This window comes from Anomaloglossus baeobatrachus, chromosome 8 (assembly GCF_048569485.1).
Source record: "Anomaloglossus baeobatrachus isolate aAnoBae1 chromosome 8, aAnoBae1.hap1, whole genome shotgun sequence".
Classification (NCBI taxonomy): Eukaryota; Metazoa; Chordata; class Amphibia; order Anura; family Aromobatidae; genus Anomaloglossus; species Anomaloglossus baeobatrachus.
The window spans coordinates 172748975-172773376 of record NC_134360.1 but is presented as its reverse complement, the minus strand read 5'-3'; the positions used below and the strand labels follow the sequence as shown (position 1 = coordinate 172773376).

At 45.2% G+C, this 24402-nt stretch overlaps 1 protein-coding gene across 2 annotated transcripts in view; it reads left to right on the top strand.

The window, feature by feature from the left end:
* LOC142250124 (glyoxal reductase-like) overlaps window positions 1–24402 on the top strand; it is a 244615-nt gene that overhangs the window by 56693 nt on the left and 163520 nt on the right. For both annotated transcript variants that reach the window (XM_075322213.1, XM_075322214.1), the window contains exon 3: window positions 5004–5252. In XM_075322213.1, coding sequence (XP_075178328.1) covers window positions 5004–5252 — 249 coding nt within the window. The remainder of the gene's footprint in view (window positions 1–5003; window positions 5253–24402) is intronic.

The following is a 24402-nucleotide window of genomic DNA, read 5'->3' as shown; positions in this document are numbered from 1 at the left end:
AGTTGGGTCAGTATTCCAGCATTGCACATCGCTTGACAAGTTGACACTGGATTAGAGGTTTTCTTGCCCTGAATGTTCTGCCAGAATCATTAGTGCACAAGAAGGGTTTGTGCCTATTGGCAGAGTCTGTGAATGCATTTCATTCATCCCTCTCTGGGCATTATACAACCAGTCCCTGAGAAGCAGCAGCTCTTGTATCCTACCAAGCTGAGCCCATCTCTCGCTGCTGAGAACCTGCCTGGAAGAATAGAAGTGGTACAATTACATAATTCCCTTTTGTGTTGTTCGGCCTCTTACTGGCAGCAACACCACACTCACACTTCACCCATATGTTCACAATTTCACTGATACAAGAGTAAGTTGTACATAAAGTGCCATACATAGTGCATTTACGTAAAGCATTCGGGTTTTAAAGCTGTTATAGGGATTTCCAGGGGAAAAAAAAATGTAGATACCGTCAATAAGGTTTCAGTAGTAAGTTTTATAACATGCTTATATAGTCCTGGTGGGCCTGGTGCTCCTGTACTTTTGTTTCACTCCATCTTGCATCACGGCTGCCGCTCTTCCAATCCTGTGGTCCAATGTTCAGTGTTTCTGTAGCGCCCCTGAGAACCTCAGGGCACTACAAGGAACTGCATCCTCTTGGGAATGCAGGACCTACCCCCTGGGACCTGGAGTACCAGTGCCGATTCCACCAACACACACCTAAAATCCTAGTTCTCCTCGCCACACTGGGCATATAGGGTTAACCATGTAAGGGGATGGTCACCATGGGAACGAGTCCCTGGGTATAGCCAGACTGGTGGGAGGGGTCAGTCAGTCAGTGGCAGTCTGAGAAGTGGGGAGCACACATGAGAGGTGTGCGGACGTGCCTGAGCTGGGTCCGTGTAACGGTGACCCCGGGGGCACAGGAGAGAGATCGCCAGGACAGGTGCCGAGATACCGCTGGGACCGGGGGGCACAGGGCCCTAGGTCAAATGTCAAGTTTCAAACGGTTTGGTAAATACCTGCACGGTGAGGACACCTTCACAGACTTCATCGAACCAAATAATCCGGGGGCATCAGCAGTAAACTAGGATCGGGGTTCGGACACTTACCTCCCCGCAGGGTCCGCACTGCCCGCCGTACGGAGAAGGAGACTGTACCCCAAAAGGGACAGTCAGGGTTCCCAAACGCTCCATGCTACGGGGACTCAATCTACAGAGAGTTCCGGGGACAGAGCATCCTGTGTCACTGATACTTTTGGGACCGGAACCAGCAGGCCGAGGGTCCATGTGAGTAGAGACTGTTAAAGTTAACCTGGTGTGGTCTCCATCATTATACACCATACATCTCCCAGGCAGAGCCCTACCTGTGGAGGGCCTACCACCATAGCTGCCACTACTACCATACCTGGGAGTACCCACGTTGAGCAGCGGCGGTTCACCATTCTTAACCGCAACCCGTAGCTGTCGTTACGAACATTACCTCTATTATTCCCTGTAAATACCCCCTTTTATTATCCCCAGGGCACGGGACCGGGAAACGGCCACCAGAAGTGACATTTCTGTTGCAACCGCCCGGTACCGAGCACCCCCTTCCCTGGGCGACACATTTCCTTTGTCAGGACAACACTAAGTAAGCATGTGATAAGGTTCAGTTGAATACTTTTTCAGTAGCTAAGCCCACCTCCTTCTATGTCTGCACCTTGGCTATAACAAATACGAGGGCTGGTGTAGTTACTGGAGTAAGCCGCTAGATAAACAACCTTGCCGACAGCTATGGACACAGGCTGTCCTATGTCAAGCACAGGAGCCAAAGTGAGGAGGATGAGATAAGGGATGGAGCAGCCACTGGATGAACAAGGCACATAGACTGATATTTTTTTCTTTGCTTTAAAACCCCTTCAACGTCAGCACCTCCCAACAAGGATCCAGGAAGCTGGGATATGAGCAGATGCTTGGTGGGTTCTTCAGAGTAGAGAGTTTTTCTTTTTAGAGAAGACAAAAAGTGCTTACTCTGTAGAATAACTGTTTAGTTCTAATGAAATAAACTAAATAGGACAATGTATTATCCAGCTCAGTTATCTTCTCACTTTGGTCCCTCAAATGGAAAATAGCAAAATGGCTGCCTCCTTCAATGACATCACTTCCTGCTTTTCAGCTATTGGTTGAAGAAGCACCTCACGTACTTCCTGCTCTGCCCATCTCCTGCATGTACTCTGCTCATGCTACTGGCAAAAGCTCACTCACCTGACTGTATTTTCTGGTCTAATTGCTATCTGTAAAAAAACAACAGCACTCAGACATTTACCCTCATTCTTGACCTGCACAGTTTTGGGTATTTTTGGTCCATTTGGTTTAATTTTTCATTTACTTTTGCATCTTTTTTTTCATAATATAGAGGGGCTCAGTTTATTTTATTTTCACTTTTTAATTCATTTTGTTGCTTCATTATGCCTGAGCCTTTAGCCCTAGTTGTAGGGGTATTTCAGCCTCCTACATGTTAGCAAAGCTTAGGCTGGTTTCACATCAGCGGTTGTTTTTTGCCTTGAGGCAAAAAAACGCGAACTGCATGTGACTGGATCCTGTTGAATTTATGTTGAACACATGCAAACGCAAGTGTTATTTACTGGATCCTGTGACTTGCAGTTTATGAGTCATGTGGTCGGGAATGAGCTGAATAGGGCTGGGCGGGCATTAAAGTCATGATCGGGAGTGAGCTGAATCTGCCATGACAGCGTGGATGCAGCTCTGGATGAGAGAGAGAGCGAGTGTGTTAGTGTGAGTGAGGGTGAGTGAGTGTTAGAGTGTGCATGTGAGAGTGTGCATGTGAGTGAGTGTGAGTGTGCGTGTGAGTGTAAGTGTGCGTCAGTGAGAGTGAGTGTGAGAGAGTATGAGTAAGAGTGAGTGTGTGTGAGTGAGTGTAAGTGTGAGAGTGTGCGTGTGAGGGAGAATGTGCATGTGAGTGAGTCAGAGTGAGAGTGAGTGAGAATGAGTGAGTGAGTGTAAGTGTGAGTGAGAGTGTGTGTGAGAGTGAGTATGTGTATGAGTGACTGTAAGTGAGTGAGAGTGATTCTGTGTGAGTGAGTGTGAGAGTGAGTGTGAGTGAGTGAGAGTGTGAGAGAGTGAGTGTCACTGACTCATTCACTCTCTCTCACCCACTCACCGATCACCGGCGCTGCGCTGCACGGCTGTCACACTCCTCTGGCGGCTTCTCCTGATTTGAAAATGCCAGCCACCCATTATTCAATCTCGTATTCCCTGTTTTCCCCGCCCACCGGCGCCTATGATTGGTTGCAGTCAGACACGCCCCCACGCTGAGTGATAGCTGACTCACTGCAACCAATCACAGCAGCCGATGGGCGAGTCTATATCTTGCAGTAAAATAAATAATTAAAAAAAAACGGGGTGCGGTCCCCCCAATTTTGATACCAGCCAAGATAAAGCCACACGGCTGAAGGCTGGTATTCTCAGGATGGGGAGCGCCACGTTATGGGGAGCCCCCCAGCCTAAAAATATCAGCCAGCAGCCGCCCGGAATTGCCGCATCCATTAGATGCGTCAGTCCCGGGACTCTACCCGGCTCATCCCGAATTGCCATGGTGCGGTGGCAATTGGGGTAATAAGGGGTAATAAGGGGTTAATCATGGCAGGCGTCTATGAGACACCCCCAATGATTAACCCGTAAGTGAAAGTAAATAAACACATACACCCAAGAAAATCCTTTATTTGGAATAAAAGACAAAAAAAATACCCTCTTTCAGCATTTTATTAAAACCCCTAAATACCCCTCCAGGTCCAACGTAATCTACAGAGGTCCCACGACGCTATCAGCTCTGCTACATGAAGCTTACAGGAGTGGCAGTAGAACACCGCCGCTCACTATCAGCTCCACGCAGCAACTGAAGGGAGTCGCGCTGTCAGCGGGGATGTCACTGAGGTAATGCCTGCGTGTGCGGTGATGATGGGGGCTGTAGTGCCGGTGTTTGTGCTGTGATGATGCGTGCTGTGTGAGTGTGGGAGTGAGTGTGTGTGAGTGAGAGAGTGAGTGAGAGAGTGAGTGGGAGTGATATTCAGGTCATGTTCTGTACAGCAAACAGGATCCTTCCTGCAGCATACAACAGCAACTGTTAAAACCGGATCCGGCGCCCATTGAAATACATTGCAGCTTCTGCAGCAATGTACAGGATCCAGTGAGTTACAGTTTTTGGACGGAGGTGAAAAACGAAACAAGTTGCGTTTTTGATATAAGGTAAAAAACTGCAACTTACCGGAACCTGACACTACCGCACGCAAACGCATGCAAACGCATGTTGCCGCAAGTCCATTGACATTGCATTGAGCAGATAACGGATCCTGTAAGATGCCGGTCGGCAAAAAAACGCTGATGTGAAACCAGCCTTACTTGGTCTCCAAGGACCCAGCAGTCCCTGTTTTCTCTGCACACCCAGTAATCAGATGACTACTGGGTCCAGAGGGTGACGCGTAGCTAGCACTTCCCATTACTGCAAACACAGCTCTTGTTCAGCTCTGTATATACATTAATTGAAAAGGCAAAGATGCTAATAAACCCTCTTTGCCTTCTCTATGTGGAGTCCGGCTGTGTCTGACAAGATTCCTCGTTCTCTCAGCTGCACAATTATGTGCAACTGCTCTCCTATGCAGTGATGTTTTAGGACATTTTTGCAGTTTTGTCTATGCTTCAATGCACAGAGCCAGTAGAAGTAGGAATTGTTTGAGATGCAGTATCAGCTGGTAGCTGCAGAGACCAGAGTAAATAATTGTAAAATAATTTAGAGCTCTTACATGATAAATTACTTTCATTTGTCTGTTTTACAAATTATCAGAGTTTTCCCAGCATTTCACTCTTAAGAAACAAAGTAGATGTGATGATTAGGAAGCATTAGCCTGTTTGAGTGGGAGTCCTGGACTCCTGTGAGTGTATTCCGGGGCTCTTGGGGGCTCTAGGATACAATAAGAGTTCATTGTAATTTACTCAAAAAAATGTGCATCTATTTCCTAGGGATGTCTCATCATGGAGGATATTCCCACAAGGCACTGCTTTATGCCCTGAGATCTTGTGGTATTCGGCACATCGATACAGCTAAACGATATGGCAATGAAGAATTGGTTGGGAAAGCTATATCTGAAAGTGGCGTAAAGAGAGAAGAACTGTTCATCACCACTAAGCTGTGGCCAGGGGACTACGGATATCAAGAAGCCATACAAGCTTGTCTAGATTCCTGCAAAAGACTCGGAGTAGAGTATCTAGGTATGAACGGTTTATTGTATTCTTATGGATTCCATATAGTAAATTTGACATACATCTCTAGGCTGAAATCGGATTTAGGACCAATTCACAAACATAGCCACATATTAGTAATAACAACCATACATGTTTATTAAACATCAAGGAAACAAGAATCTAAAATTATGCAAGGGAGAAAAATAGTGAAAAAATATACCCAAAAATTGGACCAGCACAGCAGAAAAGGTATATAAAATATATATATATGATGTAGCAGCCACACAGTTTAGAAAAATAAATAATAAATAAAAAGTGCAATACTGATTCAATGAAGACACAAAGTGCAATATAGTGCAACAATATTTATAAGGCCAGAGTCACACTTGCGAGAGACTGGCATGAGTCTCTTATCGCATCACCCGGCCCGGCCGCACACTCTCCGGACAGGAGCGTCTCAACTGCATAGAAATACATGCAGCCGACATGCTCCTGTCAGCAGAGTGTGCAGCCATGCCGGGTGATGCGATAAGAGACTTGTGCAAGTCTCTCGCAAGTGTAACTCCAGCCTAACAAAAATATCAGGACAAAAGATATGTCAGTCTCAAAGTTCAAATGAAAGTGCAAGTGCATAGAGACACATTTGCACAAGACAATACTGGTACCAAATAGTGGTAATCACACACAGATTTGAACCATAACAATGTCAGTGTGAGATGAAGGGTGATTACCTGAGGTCAGGATGCACAACTGCTGTGTCGGCACCAGGTCCCGACACGCGTTTTAATGGGTCACCTTCGTCAGGGTGATTTTCAAATGGCGCTCCTTCCCTTCAGAGCCCTGACATGCGCCCAAATAGTAAATTTCTCCCACGTATGGGGTATCAGTGTACTCAGGAGAAATAGCACAATATTTTTTTTAGTGTATTGTCTCCTGTTACCATTGTGAAACTGCAACATTTGAGGCTAAAGTAACATTTTTGTGTGAAAAAGTACAATTTTCATTTTTTTCTTCCACATTGCTTTAGTTCCTGTGAAGCCTCTGAATGGTTAATACACTTCTTGGATGTGGTTTTGAGCAGGTTGAGAGGTACAGTTTGTACAATTGTGTAATTTTTGGGTATTTCCTAATATCTACGCCTCTAAAAGTCACTTCAAATGTGATGTGATCCCTAAAAAAAATAGCTTTGTAAATTTTGTTGAAAAATAAGAAATTGCTGATGAACTCTGAAGCCTTCTAACTTCATAACAAAAAAAGTTATGTTGCAACAATTGTGCTGATGTAAAGTAGACATGTGGGAAATGTTATTTATTAACTATTTACTGTGCTAGAATTCTCTGGTTTAACCCCTTAACGACCGCAGGCAGTAATATTACGTTCCTGTGGTCATAGTGTTAATCTCTACCTGCTGCTGCCAGCTGTAGGCGGGGATCTGCGCACATGTAAGCTGATTTGTACAGCTGACATGTGTGCCTTGCAGGTATGAGTGAAATCGCTATCTACCCGTACCTGTTAACCCCTTAAATGGCGCTGTCAAGATATGACAGTGCCATTTTAACGGCGTTCGCGGTCATCGCATACTCACAGGCCGCCACTGGAAGTCACATGACATGATCATGTGGATCCGAAGGTTGTCAGGGTAGCACAGAGTCATGCGATGACTCCTGTAGCTCACATGACTCAGGTCCTGTAACAAGCAGCCGAGTACTGCAGCTTACAAGAGATAATCATTTCTCCCCCGGTCTGAGCAGGGCGCTCTGATCAAGAGAAATGAATGAGCGATCAGCCTGCTGATCCTTATAGTCCCCTAGGGTAACTAGTAAATTTAAAAAAAAAAAAAAAAAAAAAAAGTTTAAAAAAAGTTTTGAGAAATTAAAAAAAAAAATTAAAAAAACCTAAAAGTTCAAATCACTCCCCATTCGCACCATTGAAAATTAAAGGGTTAAAAAAATTAAAAATATACACACATTTGGTATTGCCGCATTCAGAAATGCCCGATCTATCAAAATATGAAATCTATTAAACTGATCGTTAAATGGCATAGCGGCAAAAAAATTTCAAATGCCAAAATTAAGTTTTTTAGTCTCCACAGATTTTGCGCAAAATGCAATAACAGGCGATAAAAACATAGCATCAGCGCAAAAATGGTACCGTTAAAAAACAGAAAGCTCGAGAAGCAACAAATAAGCCGTCACTGAGCCATAGATCCTGAAAAATAAAATCGCTACGGGTCGCAGAAAATGGCGCAATACCTACGCCACTTTTTTTTGGACAAACTTCTGATTGTTTTGTAACCCTTTAGTTAAAAGTAAACCTATTCATGTTTGGTGTCTGCAAACTCGCACCGACCTGAGGCATCACACCGATTCATCAGTTTTACCATATAGTGAACACTGTAAATAAAATATCTCAAAAACAATCATGCAATCACACTTTTTTTTTTGCAGCTTTCCACTACACTATATAGTAAAACTCATGGTTTTATTTAGCAGTACAGCTCGTTCCGCAAAAAAACAAGCCCTCACATGACTAGATTGACTGAAAATAAAAAAATTACGGCTCTCGGAAAAAGGAAGGCAAAAAAAAAATATGTATAAAATTGAAAAATTTGAAAATTATGACATTTTCAAAATTTTTGCCAAATTTTCGATATTTTTACAAATAAATGCAAAAGATATCGTCTTTATTTTACCACTATCCTGCAGTACAGTATGTCATGAAAACATTATCTCAGAATCACTGGTATCCTTTAACCCCTTCCGCCCCGGGGCACTTTCCGTTTTTGCATTTTTGTTTTTTGCTCCCCTTCTTCCGAGAGCCGTAACTTTTTTATTTTTCGGTCAATCTTGCCATATGAGGACTTGTTTTTTGCGGGACAAGTTGTACTTTTAAATGAAACCATACGTTTTACCATATGGTGTACTGGAAAGCAGCAAAAAAATTCCAAGTGGGGAAAAACTGCAAAAAAAGTGTGATGGCACAATAGTTTTTGGGATGTTTTATTCACCGTGTTCACTTTATGGTAAAAACTGATGTGTGGGTATGATGCCTGAGGTAGGTGTGAGTTTGTAGACACCAAACATGTATAGGTTTACTTGTATCTGAGGGGTTAAAAAAAATTCAGAAGTTTGTCCAATAAAAGTGTCGTACGTTTTGCGTCATTTTCCGAAACCCGTAGCGTTCTCATTTTTTGGGATCTATGGCTCAGTGTTGACTTACTTTTTGAGTCTCGAGCTGACATTTCTAATGGTACCATTTTTGCGCAGATGCTACATTTTGATCGCCTGTTATTGCATTTTGCGTAAAACTTGCGGCGACCAAAAAACGTAATTTTGGCGTTTGGAATTTTTTTTGCCACTACGCCGTTTACCAATCAGATTAATTGATTTTATATTTTGATAGATCTGGCATTTCTGAACGCGGCGATACCAAATATGTGTATATATTTTTTTTTTTTAACCCTTTAATTTTCAATGGGGGGAAAGGGGGGTGATTTGAACTTTTAGGTTTTTTTTTTTTTTTTTATTTTTTAAAACTTTTTTTTTACTTATTTTTTATTTTACTAGTCTCCCTAGGGGGCTATAGCGATCAGCAATCCGATCGCTATTATCTATCTGCTGATCACAGCTATACAGCTGTAAACAGCAGATTCAGTCACTTTTGTTTTCACCCTGCTCCCGGCCGGGTGAAAACAAAAGTAAAACGTCATAGCTGCAGGCATCATCACATGACCCTGTGCTACGATGGCAACCCCCGAAAGTCACGTGATCACTCACGTGACTTCCGGTGGGGGCGGCGGTAAGTAAAAAACATGGCCGCACGCATATACATCTCGCTGCCAGACTTTGGCAGCGAGATGTAAAGGGTTAATGTTCCGGGTGGAATGCGATTCCACTCGGAACATGTAGGCACACATGTCAGCTGTTGATAACAGCTGATATGTGCGCCGATCCCCGACGCCTGCCCGCGGCAGGGGGCGGGGCTTAACGGGACATGCTCCATGACGTTATATATCCGTCCATGGTCATGAAGGGGTTAAAGCGCTCCAGAGTTATAACCTGTCAGAAAAAAAAAAACTGTCCCGGTCATGAAGGAAAAACAGGCGCCGGCACGAAAGGGTTAAAGGGGAATGAGAAGTTGTTGTCGAAGTAGTGGACAGCTCATTTAAGACTTTTGGAGGTGTTTACATCATATCCTTTGCACCTGGGATCTTCAATAGTATCCATAGTAGAATATCCAGAGAAAAGACCTATAAAACTCCACTTCCAAACAGGAATTGTACCAAAAAAGCCCAAATAATTACAGTGTACGGCCTGTAAATCCTGAAATAGCGAGGACATTATGTAATTATGTGTGGACCTTTCATCTCACTCTCTGGGGAGGAAGTTGGTATATTCTACCAGTTTATATTCATCTGTCCAAAGGAGTTAAATCTGCTGTAAACTTCTTTTTAAATGAATATAGATGTTCTTCAAGTTTATTAACAATTTATCATTTTGGAAGTGTCAGAATCCACTGCATGCTCTAAAGCAGGGGTGGGGAACCTTTTTTCTGCCGGGGGCCATTTGGAAATTTCTACCAACCTTCGGGGGCAGCAGAAAACTATCAACTTGAAAATTACCCTAATATATTTGGTCAAACAATTAAAGGCCCCGTCACACTACGATATATCTAACAATATGTCGGCAGGGTCACGGAATTTGTGACGCACATCCGGCATCGTTAGAGATGTCGTAGCATGTGACATCTCCGAACGACTGTTAACGAGCAAAAATACTCACCTTATTGTTGCTCGTTGACACGTCGTTAATTTTCATAATGTCGTTCCTCCTTCTGTGCGCCGGTTGTTCATCGTTCCCGAGGCAGCACACATCGCTACGTGTGACACCCTGGGGACGACGAACACAGCTTACCTGCGTCCCGCCGGCAATGCGGACGGAAGGAGGTGGGCGGGATGTTACATCCCGCTCATCTCCGCCCCTCCGCTTCTATTGGTCGGCCGCTGTGTGACATCGCTGTGACGCCGAACGTCCCTCCCCCTTCAGGAAGAGGATGTTCACCGCCCACAGCGATGTCGTTAGGGAGGTAAGTACGTGTGACGGGTGGTTACCGACATTGTGCGCCATGGGCAACTAATTGCCCGTGACGCATAAACGACGGGGACGGGTGCGATCGCTTATGCAATCGCATGATATATCGACGTGTGTGACGGGGCCTTAACTCAATGTGGTGGCTGGAGCGTCTACTCTTTGGTGCAGCTGTAATATTAGGCGATATTGATCTTTTTGCTTTTCACAACTGCTTTTCCAGGTTTGAGTTGGCTGGGACTGCTGTATATACATCACAGGAGGAGATGGGAGTATATACATCACAGGGGAGGGTTGGGAGGAATATACATCACTGGAGAGGCTGGGGGACATAGACATGACTAGGGAGGCTGGGGGCAGAAACATCAAAGAAGATGATGAGTGCAAATACATCACTTGGGAGGAGTATATATCACTAGAAAAGCTGCAGGACATAGACGTGGCTCTGGGCATAGACATCACTGGGCGATACATACATCATTTATGGGGAGCACAAACATAGCTGGGGGGCATAAACATTGCTAGGAAGGGCTGGGAGGAATATACATCACTAGGGGAGCAGCGGGGCATAGACATCACTGGGGGTACAGACATCACTGGGCGGCACAGACATCACTGGGGGTATATACACATCACTGGGTTGCACAGACATAGCTTATGGGCACAAACATTGCTGGGGTTATATACATAGCTGGGGCAGAGACAGCATGGCATGCCAGAGGGGCACAGACAGCCTGGGGCATGCCAGAGGGGCACAGACAGCCCTGGGGCATACCGGAGGGGCACAGACAGCCCTGGGGGATGCCGGAGGGGCACAGACAGCCCTGGGGGATGCCGGAGGGGCACAGATAGCCCTGGGGGATGCCGGAGGGGCACAGACAGCCCTGGGGGATGCCGGAGGGGCACAGACAGCCCTGGGGCATGCCGGTGGGACACAGACAACCCTGGGGGATGCCGGAGGGGCATAGACAGCCCTGGGGGGTGCTGCAGGGGCACAAAAAGCCCTGGGGATGCCAGAGGGGCACATACAGCCCTGGGGAATGCCGGAGGGGCACAGACAGTCCTGGGGTATGCCAAAGGGGCACAGACAGCCCTGGGGGCTAAAAAAAAAATGATGGAGGAGACTGGAGGCACAGACAGACCTGGGGGAAGTTAGGGGCACAGAGAGCACTTGGTGCACAGAGATCACTGGGGGAGGCTCGGGCAGAGATCAGTGGGTGCACAGAGAGCACTGGGGAGATTCAGGGCACAGAGATCACTGGGGAGACTGAGGGGCACAGAGAGCGCTGGGGGCTCAGAGAGCACTGGAGGCTCAGACAGACGTGGAGGAGGCTGGGGACACAAACAGACCTGGGGGAGGCTGGGGACACAGACTTGGGAGAGGCTGGGGACACAGACAGACCTGGGTGAGGCTTGGGATGCAGACAGACCTGGGGGAGGCTGTGATCACAGACAGACATGGGGGAGGATGTGAGTACAGACAGACATGTGGGAGGCTGGAAGCACAGGCAGACCTGGGGGGAGGCTGGGGACACAGACAGACCTGGGAGGAGGCTGGAAGCACAGGAAGACCTGGGGAAGGCTGGGATCACTGCCGCTAGGCACAGACAACACTGCCACCGGGCACACACAGCGCTGCCGCCGGGCACACACAGCGCTGCCGCCGGGCACAGTAGGACCTTGGGGATCTTGGGGCAGTCGCTCCTCTTCTGTTGGATTGGACCGCACCTCTACCCCGCCTACAAAGTACGTCCTCACGTAGCCAGTGCCAGCGTGGGGACATAGTCCTTCAGGTGTGTTCAGCGTTGAACGCGCCGTACAGGGTTTTAAAGGGCCAGCAGCTGGCAGGATGCGGCTGCCGCCCCTGCACTGCGGTCCCCGGGAATCAGCCCGGGGGACGCATAAAAAGTCTTTGCGGGTCGCATACGGCTCGCGGGCTGGAGGTTCCCCAACCCTGCTCTAAAGGACTAGGTATTCAGTCCTGAAAAAAAATAATGCTTTAAAGACTATATATAATAATAATGTATAATATAATATTTATTCATTTATATAGCGCTGTTAATTCCACAGTGCTTTACATACAGTGTCAACACTGTCCCCATTGGGGCTCACAATCTAGGTTCCCTATGAGTATATTTTTGGAGTGGGGGAGGAAACCGGAGAAAAACCACACAAACACGGTGAGAATATACAAACTCCTTGCAGATGGTGTCCTTGGTGGGATTTGAACCCAGGACCCCAGCACTGCAAGAATGCAGTGCTAACCACTGAGCCACCATGCTATAGTATATAATAATCTTCTTCAGAGTTTTAAAACATTATCTCTTTTGGGCAAACTGAGTGGCAACCAATAAGACCTTAGATGAGTCCTTCGAGGGATGTCATCAAGCTTAATCATATCTGAATAGTAGACATGCTTAGTTATGTAGTGATGATCCCCTTCTCCAATGTAACTGGATAACTATGATAATTAAACAATATAATAACACACACGTAAAACAATCATGCTAAGAAGAATCTTTTTAGAACTTTTTACGCCATTAGAAACAAACTGACGTTGTTTGAGGCAGAAATTAAAATAAAACTAAAATAGTGGGGTTGCATAAGTGTCAACACCCTCTTAATTGCAGATGTGGTTGTGTCCAGATTTAGCCAATCACATTAAATTTTTGCTAAGTAGTAGTCAGTTCACAACTGCCATCACTTACAATGATTCTGATTAACCCCATATAAAGTTTAGCTGTTCTAGTAAGATTTAGCTGACATTTTCTTATTTGTATTCTAAAGCAAAAGCCATTTTCTATACACAACTTACAACACAGCAAAAGCATCTCTTTGTTGAAATGTATCAGGTGAAGGGTACAAAAATGTTCCAAGGCATTAGATACACCATGGAGCACTGTCAAGACCATATCAAGGAGTGACTTCATTTTGTTACAACAGGAATAAATACTTAGGACATCTTTTAAAAATTATTGAAAAAAATTGGTCCCAGAAGAGAAAGCTGTTAAAAGGCCTTCAGCAACATTAAAGGAGCTGCAGGAATTTCTGGCAAGTACTGGTTGTGCACTGCATGTTACAACAATTTCCTGTATTTTTCTTATGGCATTATGCTTTGGGGCTGTTTGTCGTCAGCCAGAACTGCTTTAGTCAAAGTGGAGGAAATTATGAACAGTTTCAAGTATCAGTCATTTGTGAAATATATACGAGTCATGGCCGAAAGTGTTGGCATTGAAATTGTTCCAGAAAAAGAAGTATTTCTGCCAGAAAATTATTGCGATTACTCATATTTTGTTATACACATGTTTATTTTCTTTGTATGTATTGGAGAAACACAAAAGAAACAGTGAAAAATAGCGTAAACTGGACATAATTTCATACAAAACCCACAAAATGGGCAAGACAAAATTATTGCCACCTTTTCAAAATTGTGAGTAAACAACTTTGTTTCAAGCATGGGATGCTCGTTCAAACTCACCTGTAGCAAGTAACAAGTGTGGGCAATATGAAAATCATACCTGAAACTAGAGAAAAAGGGGAGAAGTAGACTCAATCTTTGCATTTTGTGTCTGTATATACCACAGTAAGCATGGAGAACAGAAAAAGGAGAAGAGAACTGTCTGAGGACTTGAGAACCAAAATTGTTGAAAAATATCAATAATCTCAAAGTTACAAGTTCATCTCCAGAGACCCTGATGTTCCTTTGTTCACTGTGCGCAAAATAATCAAGAAGTTTACAACCCATGGCACTCTAGTTAATCTCCCTGCACATATATGGCAGAGAAAAATTGATGAAAGGTGGTAACGCAGGATAGTCCAGATGGTGGACAAACGAGAAAATGCTCCACTGTCAAATCTTCCAGTATAAAATGTAAATTTTTATTTCAAGCTCAATGAAATCAGAGTGTCACCAAACAAACACTGCAGTGCAAAACCAACGCGTTTTGGCATAAATAGCCATTTTATTTTTTTATACCATGATTAAGGCTATTTAACGCCGAAACACGTTGGTTTTGTACTGCAGTGTTTGTTGTTTGGTAGTATTCTGATTTCATTGAGCTTGTAATAAAAATGAACATTTTATACTGGAAGATTTGACGCTGGAGCATTTTTTCATTTTCACAATGGATACTAGCCTCTACCTGGGCAGCTTCGGGCGTTCCCTTTCAAAACGGATCAGGTGTTACAAACATTGTGGGCGGCATGGTGGCTCAGTGGTTAGCACTGCAGTCTTGCAGTGCTTGGGTCAAATCCCACCAAGGACACCATCTGCAAGGAGTTTGTTTGTTCTCCCCGTGTTTGCATTGGTTTCCTCTGTGTTCTCCGGTTTCCTCCCACACTCCAAAGACTTACAGAAAGGGACCTTAGATTGTGAGCCCCAATGGGGACAGTGTTGCCAATGTATGTAAAGTGCTGTGGAATCAATAGCGCTATATAAATGAATAAATATTATTATATTATTACATTGGTGAGCTGATTTTTCACATCCCTGCTTCCCTCATTGATGGTGGATAAATAGCCCCAATCAAGTTCCAAAGAACTTCAAGCTGTCCTGCAGGCTCAGGGTGCCTCAGTGTTAACGGAAACTATCCATCCATATTTGAATGAAATGAAACATTATGACAGGGCACCAAGGAGGACCTCACTGCTGACACAGAACATAAAAAAGTTAAGGTCCAGTCACACTAAGCAACTTACCAGCGATCCCAACAACGATAGGGATCGCTGGTAAGTTGCTAGGAGGTTGCTGGTGAGATGTCACACTGCGACGCTCCAGCGATCCCACCAGCAACCTGACCTGGCAGGGATCGCTGGAGCGTTGCTACACGAGTTGCTGGTGAGCTCACCAGCAACCAGTGACCAGCCCCCAGCGCCGCGTGGAAGATGCTGCGCTTGGTAACTAAGGTAAATATCGGGTAACCAACCCGATATTTACCTTGGTTACCAGCGCACGGAGCTACACGTGCAGAGAGCAGGGAGCAGCGCACACTGAGCGCTGGCTCCCTGCTCTCCTAGTTACAGCACACATCGGGTTAATTACCCGATGTGTGCTGCAGCTAAATGTGCACAGAGCAGGGAGCAGCGCACAATGCTTAGCGCTGGCTCCCTGCTCTCCTAGCTACAGCACACATCGGGTTAATTAACCCGATGTGTCCTGCAGCTACATGTGCACAGAGCAGGAGCCGGCACTGACAGTGAGAGCGGCGGAGGCTGGTAACAAAGGTAAATATCGGGTAGCCAAGGACAGGGCTTCTTGGTTACCCGATGTTTACTGTGGTTACCAGCCTCCGCAGAAGCCGGCTCCTGCTGCCTGCACATTTAGTTGTTGCTGTCTCGCTGTCACACACAGCGATGTGCGCTTCACAGCGGGAGAGCAACAACTAAAAAATGGCCCAGGACATTCAGCAACAACCAACGACCTCACAGCAGGGGCCAGGTTGTTGCTGGATGTCACACACAGCAACATCGCTAGCAACGTCACAAAAGTTGTTCGTTAGCAGCGATGTTGCTAGCGATGTTGCTTAGTGTGACGGGGCCTTTAGACTGCAGTCTGATAAAATGTGAGTAAGCCAAAATCCTTCTTAGAAAGTGTCTCGTGGACAGATGCGACCAAGATAGAGCTTTTTGGTAAAGCAAATCATACTACTGTTTACCGAAAATGGAATGAGGCCTACAAAGAAAAGAACACAGTACCTACAGTCAAATACAGTGGGGGGGGGGGAATATTTAGTCAGCCACCAATTGTGCAAGTTCTCCCACTTATAAAGATGGGAGAGGCCTGTAATTGACATCATAGGTAGACCACAACTATGAGAGACAAAATGAGAAAACAAATCTAGAAAATCACCTTGTCTGATTTGGCAAGATTTTTTTTGCAAATTATGGTGAAAATAAGTATTTGGTCAATAACAAAAGTTAGTCAATATTTTGTTATATATCCTTTGTTGGCAATGACAGAGGTCATACGTTTTCTGTAAGTCCTCATAAGGTTGGCACATTCCTCCATGCAGATCTCCTCTAGAGCAGTGATGTTTTGGGCCTGTCGCTGGGCAACACGGATTTTCAACTCCCTCCAAAGGTTTTCTATGGGGTTGAGATCTGGAGACTGGCTAGGCCACTCCAGGACCTTCATATGCTTCTTACGAAGCCACTCATTCATTGCCTTGGCGGTGTGCTTGGGATCATTATCATGCTGAAAGACCCAGCCAAGTTTTTTCTTCAATGCCCATGCTGATGGAAGGAGGTTTGCACTCAAAATCTCATGATACATGGCCCTATTCATTCTTTCATATACACTGATCAGTCTTCCTGGTCCCTTTGCAGAGAAACAGCCCCAAGCATGATGTTGCCACCCCCATGCTTCAAAGTAGGTATGGTGTTTTTTGGATGCAACTCAACATTCTGTCTCCTCCAAACACGATGAGTTGTGTTTCTACCAAACAGTTCTACTTTGGTTTCATCAGACCATATCTGAGTCCCTGATGGCGTAGTGTGTTACTGTTGGTAGCCTTTGTTACAGTGGTCTCAGCTCTATGCAGGTCATTCACTAGGTCCCCACATGTGGTTCTGGGATTTTTTGCTTACCGTTCTTGTGATCATTTTGATCCCACAGGGTGAGATCTTGCGTGGAGCCCCAGATTGAGTGAGATTATCAATGGTCTTCAATGTCTTCCATTTTCTTATTATTGCTGCCACAGTTGATTTCATCACACCAAGCTGCTTGCCTATTGCAGATTTAGTCTTCCCAGCCTGGTGCAGGGCTACAGTCTTGTTACTGGTGTCCTTTGACAGCCCTTTGGTCTTCACCATAGTGGAGTTTGGAGTGTGACTGTTTGAGGTTGTGGACAGGTGTCTTTTATACTGATAAGTTCAAACAAGCGCCATTACTACAGGTAATGACTGGAGGACAGAGGAGTCTCTTAAAGAAGAAGTTACAGGTCTGTGAGAGTCAGAAATATTACATGTTTTTAGATGACTTAATATTTATTTTCCACCATAATTTGCAAAAAAAAAAATCTTTCCAAATCAGACAAGGTAATTTTATGGATTTGATTTTTCTCATTTTGTCTCTCATAGTTGTGGTTTACTTATGATGTCAATTACAGGCCTCTCTCATCTTTTCAAGTGGGAGACTTGCACAATTGGTGGCTGACTTATACTTTATTTCCCCACTGGATGGTGGGGTTGCACAGATGTTTTGGGGTTGCTTTACTGCCTATGGTACTGGATACCTTGACTGTGTGCGAGGCATTATGAAATCTGAAGACCACCAAAGGATTTTGGGTTGCTATGTAGAACCCAGTGTCAGAAAGCTGGCTTTGCGTCCTAGGTCATGGGTCTTCCAGCAGGACAATGATCAAACATATTTAAAGAAGCACCTAGAAATGAATGCAAACAAAGCGAGTTCTGAATGGTTCTAAACCCCATTGAACATTTGTGGAGAGATCCTAAAATTGCTTTTGGGAGAAGGCGACGTCAAATATAAGAGACCTGGAGCAGTTTGCAAAAGAAGAGTCCAAAATTCCAGCTGAGAGATGTAAGAAGTTTGCTGATGGCTATAGGAAACGATTGATCACAGTTAGTTATTCCAAGGATGTGCATTCAAATAGATGTGCAATCAAATATTCAGTTGAGGGTGTCAACAATTCTGTTCAGCCCAATTTTATAATTTTACGTCCAATTTGCCTTTTGTTACTCATTTTTTTTTGTTCCAATACACACAAGATATATTTGTGTATAACAAAACAGCTGTAATTGCAATAGGATTCCATGAGACATTTCTAGACCAATGTCAAGGGTCCCAACACTTTCAGCCATGACTATATATATATATATATATATATATATATATATATATATATACACAGTGTATATATATATATATATATATATATATATATATATATACATATACAGTTGAAAGCAGAAGTTTACATACACTATCTAAGAAGACACATATGCATGTTTCACTAATATAAACCTTTTCCGTTTTAGGTCAGTTAAGAACCACAATTATTTAGATTTGCCAAATGCCAGAATAATGATAGAGAGAGGGAGAATGTTTTAAGGCATTTTTATTACTTTCTGAAAAGTCAAAAGTTTACATATATTTCATTACTATTTGGTACCATTGCCTTTAAACTATATAACTTGGTCAAACATTATGGTAATCCTTCCACAAGCTTCTCACAATAGTTGGTAGGAATTTGGGCCCATTCCTCCTGACAGAACTGGTGTAACTGAGCCATGTTTGTAGGTCGCCTTGCTCGCACCTGCCTTTTTAGCTTTGCCCATAAATTTTCAATTAATTGAGATTAGGGATTTGTGATGGCCATTGTAAAACATTGACTTTGTTATCCTTAAGCCACTTTGTGGCAATATGCTTCTTGTCATTGTCCATTTGGAAGATCCATTTCCATCCAATCTTTAAGTTCCTCGCTGATGTCTTGAGATGTTGCTTCAGTATTGCCACATAATCTTCTTTCTTCTTGATGCCATCTATTTTGTGACGTGCACTAGTCTCTTCTGCAGCAAAACAACCCCACCACATGATGCTGCCATCCCCGTGTTTCACAGTTGGGATGGTGTTCTTAGGCTTCAAAGTTTCTCCCTTTTTCTTCCAATTGTAATGATGGTCATTATGGCCAAACAGTTCAATATTAGTTTAGTCGGACCACAGGACATGTCTCCGAAAATTAAAATCTTTGTTCCTGTGTTAATTTGCAAACATTGATCTGGCTTTTTTATGTTTATTTTGGAGTAATGGCTTCTTCCTGACAGAGTGGCCTTTCAACCCATGTTGATGCAGTACTCGTTTCACTGTGGATAATGACAGTCTTACCAGCTTCCACCAGCATCTTCATAAGGTCTTTTTCTTTTGTTCTTGAGTTGATATGTACATGTCTGACCAAAACACGTTCATCTCTGATACACAGAACCCGTCTTCTTCGTGACTGGTATAATGGCTGGACATTCCCGGCGCGTTTGTACTTGTGTATAATTGTTTGTACAGATGAACGACGCACCTTCAGGTATCTGGAAATTGCACTCAATGATGGACCAGACTTGTGCAAGTCCACAATTCTCTTCCTGAGATCTTGGCTGATTTATTTTGACTTTCCCATGATGCTACACAAAGAAGCAGTGTTTTTCAGGTGTGCATTAAAATACATCCACAGGTGTGCCTCTAATTAACTCAGATGTTGCCAATAAACCTATCAAAAGCTTCCAAAGATATGACATCATCATATGGGCTGTCCCATAGTGTTTAAAGGCATAGTACTCCTAAGGCCCTGTCACACGCTACGATATATCTAACGATATATCGCCAGGGTCACGGAATTTGTGATGCACATCCGGCATCGTTAGAGATGTCGTAGCGTGTGACACCTCCGAACGACTGTTAACGAGCAAAAATACTCACCTTATCATTACTTGTTGACACGTCGTTCATTTTCATAATGTCATTCCTCCTTCTGTGTGCAGGTTGTTCGTCGTTCCTGAGGCAGCACACATCGCTCCGTGTGACACGACAAACACAGCTTACCTGCGTCCCGCCGGCAATGAGGAAGGAAGGAGGTGCGCGGGATGTTACGTCTGGCTCATCTCCGCCCCTCCGCTTCTATTGGGCTGCTACTGTGTGACGTCGCTGTGACGCTGAACGTCCCTCCCCCTTCAGGAAGAGGATGTTCGCCGCCCACAGCGACGTCGTTAGGGAGGTAAGTGTGACGGTGGTTAACGACATTGTGCGGCACGGGCAACGAGTTGCCCGTGATGCACAAACGACGGGGGCAGGTGCAATCGCTCATGTGATCGCACGATATATCGTACCGTGTAACGCCACCTTTAGTGTATGTAAACTTTTTACTTTGCATACAGTAATAAAAATGCTTAAAACATTCTCTCTCATTATTCTGGCATTTGGCAAAGATAAATAATTTTGGTTCTTAATTGAACTAAAAGGGGAGAGAGAAAAACATGATCACAATAATTTTAAAAGGAAACAATGTGGTGAACAACTTAAAAAATTGCGAATATCAGTAGAAGAGTGCAGAAAATTAGTTGATCTCTTTTTGCCTCATATTTTTGCTTTTGCTGTGAATAGTTTTCCTGTGATTTGCGCACCCATATCACTGTAGTTGATATCTCTTTTTCTTTTGATTGCCCCAGCACAGCAGTGATACATTTCCCAACAGCTCTACAGATTATTCCAATACCTATAAAAGTATTAATTGTTTCAGTCATTAGATGGTGGCATGTTTACTTTTAGTATCATGCAATGCTGATATATATATATATATATATATATATATATATATATATATCAGCATTGCATGATACAATATATATTGTATATACATGAGATTTCACCGTAATTGAAAGCAAAGACAAAGAGCGGAAATTATAATAGTTTTAAATAGATCTTAATGAACTCCCCATTGTTTGCGGCAGCTTGTCAGCCTCTCTGGCACTGGAAAAGGTTACAGTTTAGCCTTATTTTTCTTTTAACATGAAATTGTTTTCACTTGAACGTCATTAAACTCGTCACAAAACAGGAATGGCTGCCTCCAATGATTCCTAGTACCGAGCTTTGCAGTAGGAGATGGAACTTCAGAGAGCATCACCCATGGAAATGCGCAAGAGTAAGGACTTTGTTGCCCTAAGAAGAAATAGACCTATTATTAGGACAAATTTTTACTGATTAAAGGCGTTGTCCATTGCACATGACTGTTAGTGGAGGATGCTCACTGAGTAGAGCAGGGGTGGGGAACCTCCGGCTCGCGGGTCGTATGCGGCTCGCGATGACTTTTTCTGCCGTCCCCGGGCTGATTCCCAGGGACTGCAGTGCTGGAGCGGCAGCCCCATTTTGCTGGCTCCTGGCCCTTTAAAACCCCATGCAGCGCATTCAGTGCTGAACGCTGCATTTCCTATACCTGAAGGACTACGTCCCCACGCTGGCACTGGCTACGTGAGGATGTACTTTGTAGGTGGGGTAGGAGTGACTGCCCAATCATCCCCCAGGTCTTATTGTGCCCGGCAGCGGCGGAGGCTCCTCTCTGTGCCTGGCGGCGGCTCCTCTCTGTGCCCGGTGGCTCCTCCCTGTGCCCGGCAGCTCGTTTCTATGCCCGGCGGCGGCGGCTCCTCTCTGTGCCCGGCGACTCCTCTCTGAGCCCGGCGACTCCTCTGTGCCTGGCGGCTCCTCTGTACCCGGTGGCTCCTCTCTGTGCCTGGGGGCGGCGGCTCCTCTCTGTACCCGGTGGCGGCTCCTCTCTATGCCTGGCGACGGCGGCTCCTCTCTGTGCCCGCAGACTCCCCCAGCGCTCTGTGATCCCAGCCTCCCCCAGTTCTCTAACTGCCTCCAAGCTCCACCAGGTCTGCCTGTGTCCCCAGCGCTCTGTGCCCCCAGCGATCTGTGCCCCTCTTTCTCTACAGTGATCTGTGCCCCCCCAGTCTCCCCAGTGATCTGTGCCCCCCCCAGTCTCCCCAGTGATCTGTGCCCCCCTCAGTCTCCCCAGTGATCTGTGCCCCCCCTTCCCAGTCTCCCCAGTGATATGTGCCCCCCCCAGTCTCCCCAGTAATCAGTGCCCCCCCCAGTCTCCCATAGTGATCTGTGCCCCCCCAGTCTCCCCAGTGATCTGTGTCTCCCCAGTGATCTGTGCCCCACCCAGTCTCCCCAGTGATCTCTGTGCCCTGAGCCTCTCCCAGGTCTGTCTGTGCCTCAAGCCTCTCCCATCCTTCTCTGTGCCCCCAGGGCTGTCTGTGCCCCTCCGGCATCCCCCAGGGCTATCTGTGCCCCTTCCGGCATCCCCCAGGGCTGTCTGTGCCCCTCCGGCATCCCCTAGGGCTGTCTGTGCCCCTCCGGCATCCCCCAGGGCTGTCTGTGCCCCTCCGGCATGCCCCAGGGCTGTCTGTGCCCCTCTGGCATGCCCCAGGGCTGTCTGTGCCCCTCTGGCATGCCCCAGGGCTGTCTCTGCCCCCAGCTGTGTTTATACCCCCAGCAATGTTTGTGCCCCCCCAGCTATGTCTGTGCAACCCAGTGATGTGTGTATACCCCCAGTGAAGTCTGTGCCGCCCAGTGATGTATGCACCCCGAATGATGTCTATGTCCTGCTGCTTCCCTAGTGATGAATATTCCTCCAAGCCCTCCCCAGCAATGTTTATGCCCCCCCTGCTAGGTCTGTGCTCCCCTTCAATGATATATATACCCCCAGTAATGTATGTACCCCCCAGTGATGTCTATGCCCACAGCCATGTCTATGTCACGCAGCTTTTCTGGTGATATATACTCCTCCCAAGTAATGTATTTGCCCTCAGCATCTCCTTTGATGTCTATTCCCCAGCCTCCCTAGTCATGTCTATGCCCCCCAGCCACCCCACTGATCCATATTCCATATGATCCAACCCTCCCCTGTGATGTATATACCCCCATCTCCTCCTGTGATGTATATACAGCAGTCCCAGCCAACTCAAACGTGCAAAAGCAGTTGTGAAAAGCAACAAGATCAATATAGCCTAATATCACAACTGCATCAAAGAGTAGAAGCTCCAGCCGCCACAGTGAGTTAATTGTTTGACCAAATATATTGGGGTAATTTTCAAGTTGATAGTTTTGTGCGGCCCCCGAAGGTTGGTAGAAATTTCCAAACGGCCCCCAGCAGAAAAAAGGTTCCCCACCCCTGGAGTAGAGAAACAGCGGCATCTAGAGATGCTTCTAGGGCCACTAATACCGTAGGTACCACTGCATGGTGCCCACTGAAATCAATTGATGCAGTAAATGACTGCTGATTCTGTTGACAAGTAAAAATATGGTTCTTTATCAAATTATGAAGTTAATATGTAAGGAATTACCAAGGAAAAGACACAATATGGGTAACAGCAGATTGAATAAGTGCCATCAAGTAGCATGGAAGTTTACCATACAAGTGTGGTTTGTCCGTGTGTACTATCCATACTGTCTGGTCTCACCATACTAGTCTATTGACCCTTTCTTCTTTGAAAAGACAGAGCACTAAATGAGTCAGTCTGAATTGCTAAATTCAATGGTTGTCATGATCCAGGGCCAGTATTCTCCGCTCCAGAGTTTCCCAGACGTGGCCTGGTCATGTCAGGGGTTAACTCCCATCAGCCTCGTTCTGGTTTCAGGAGACACTATATCTGGTCGCTGCACCTGCATTCCTTGCTGGTTATAGTTTTGCTCTGCAGCCTGTGACTTTGCTCTGATGAGATTGCCTGTTTGATCTGACTCCTTGTTACCGTGCATTGACTTGTACACTCCCCTGTTCGTCCATCTGTCCCAGTCCCTGACTTCCCGCTCCTGTCTGTTGCTTGTGTTTCCCTCTGCATACCTGATCTTCTGGCTTCCGACTCGTTTATGTTTTCTGACTTGATTTTGATCCTCCATTTTTAGTGACTTGACTTTCCTGGCTAGACCCTGACTGTTTGACTACTCTATTGCCCCCTGGTGGTTCGCCTGTGAACTGCCTCCTGAAGTTAAATAGTTACATAGCCTTAGATTCAGCATGGTGGCTCAGTGGTTAGCACTGCAGTCTTGCAGCGCTGGGGTCCTGGCTTCAACTCCCACCAAGGACAACATCTGCAAGGAGTTTGTATGTTCTCCACATGTTGCGTGGGTTTCCTCCGGGTTCACCGATTTCCTCCCACACTCCAAAAACATACTGATAGGGTATTTAGATTGTGAGCCCCAATGGGGACAGTGATGATAATGTCTGTACAGCGCTGTGGAATTAATGATGCTATATTATATAAGTAAATAAATATTATTATTATTCCTTTGTAAGAAACTTCCGGGTCAAAGAGGGAGAAAATGATCCAATGGAGCGTGTTATTGTGTTTCAGATAGCAGAATGATGTGTACATTCACCAAAGTTCCCGAAGTTATTTTGTTTTTCGGTTTACAAGTAACTTAAAGGATAACGATGGAGATTTGGTGCCAGGCATACATTTTCTTCATTCAGTGTGGTTTTAGTGCTAGGCCCATGTCTGCGTATTCTTCTGTAATTCTGTAAGGAAAAGTCTTAGCTAAATTTAGACACTGGATGCTACAGTTGAAGGGATTCAAAACCATAATT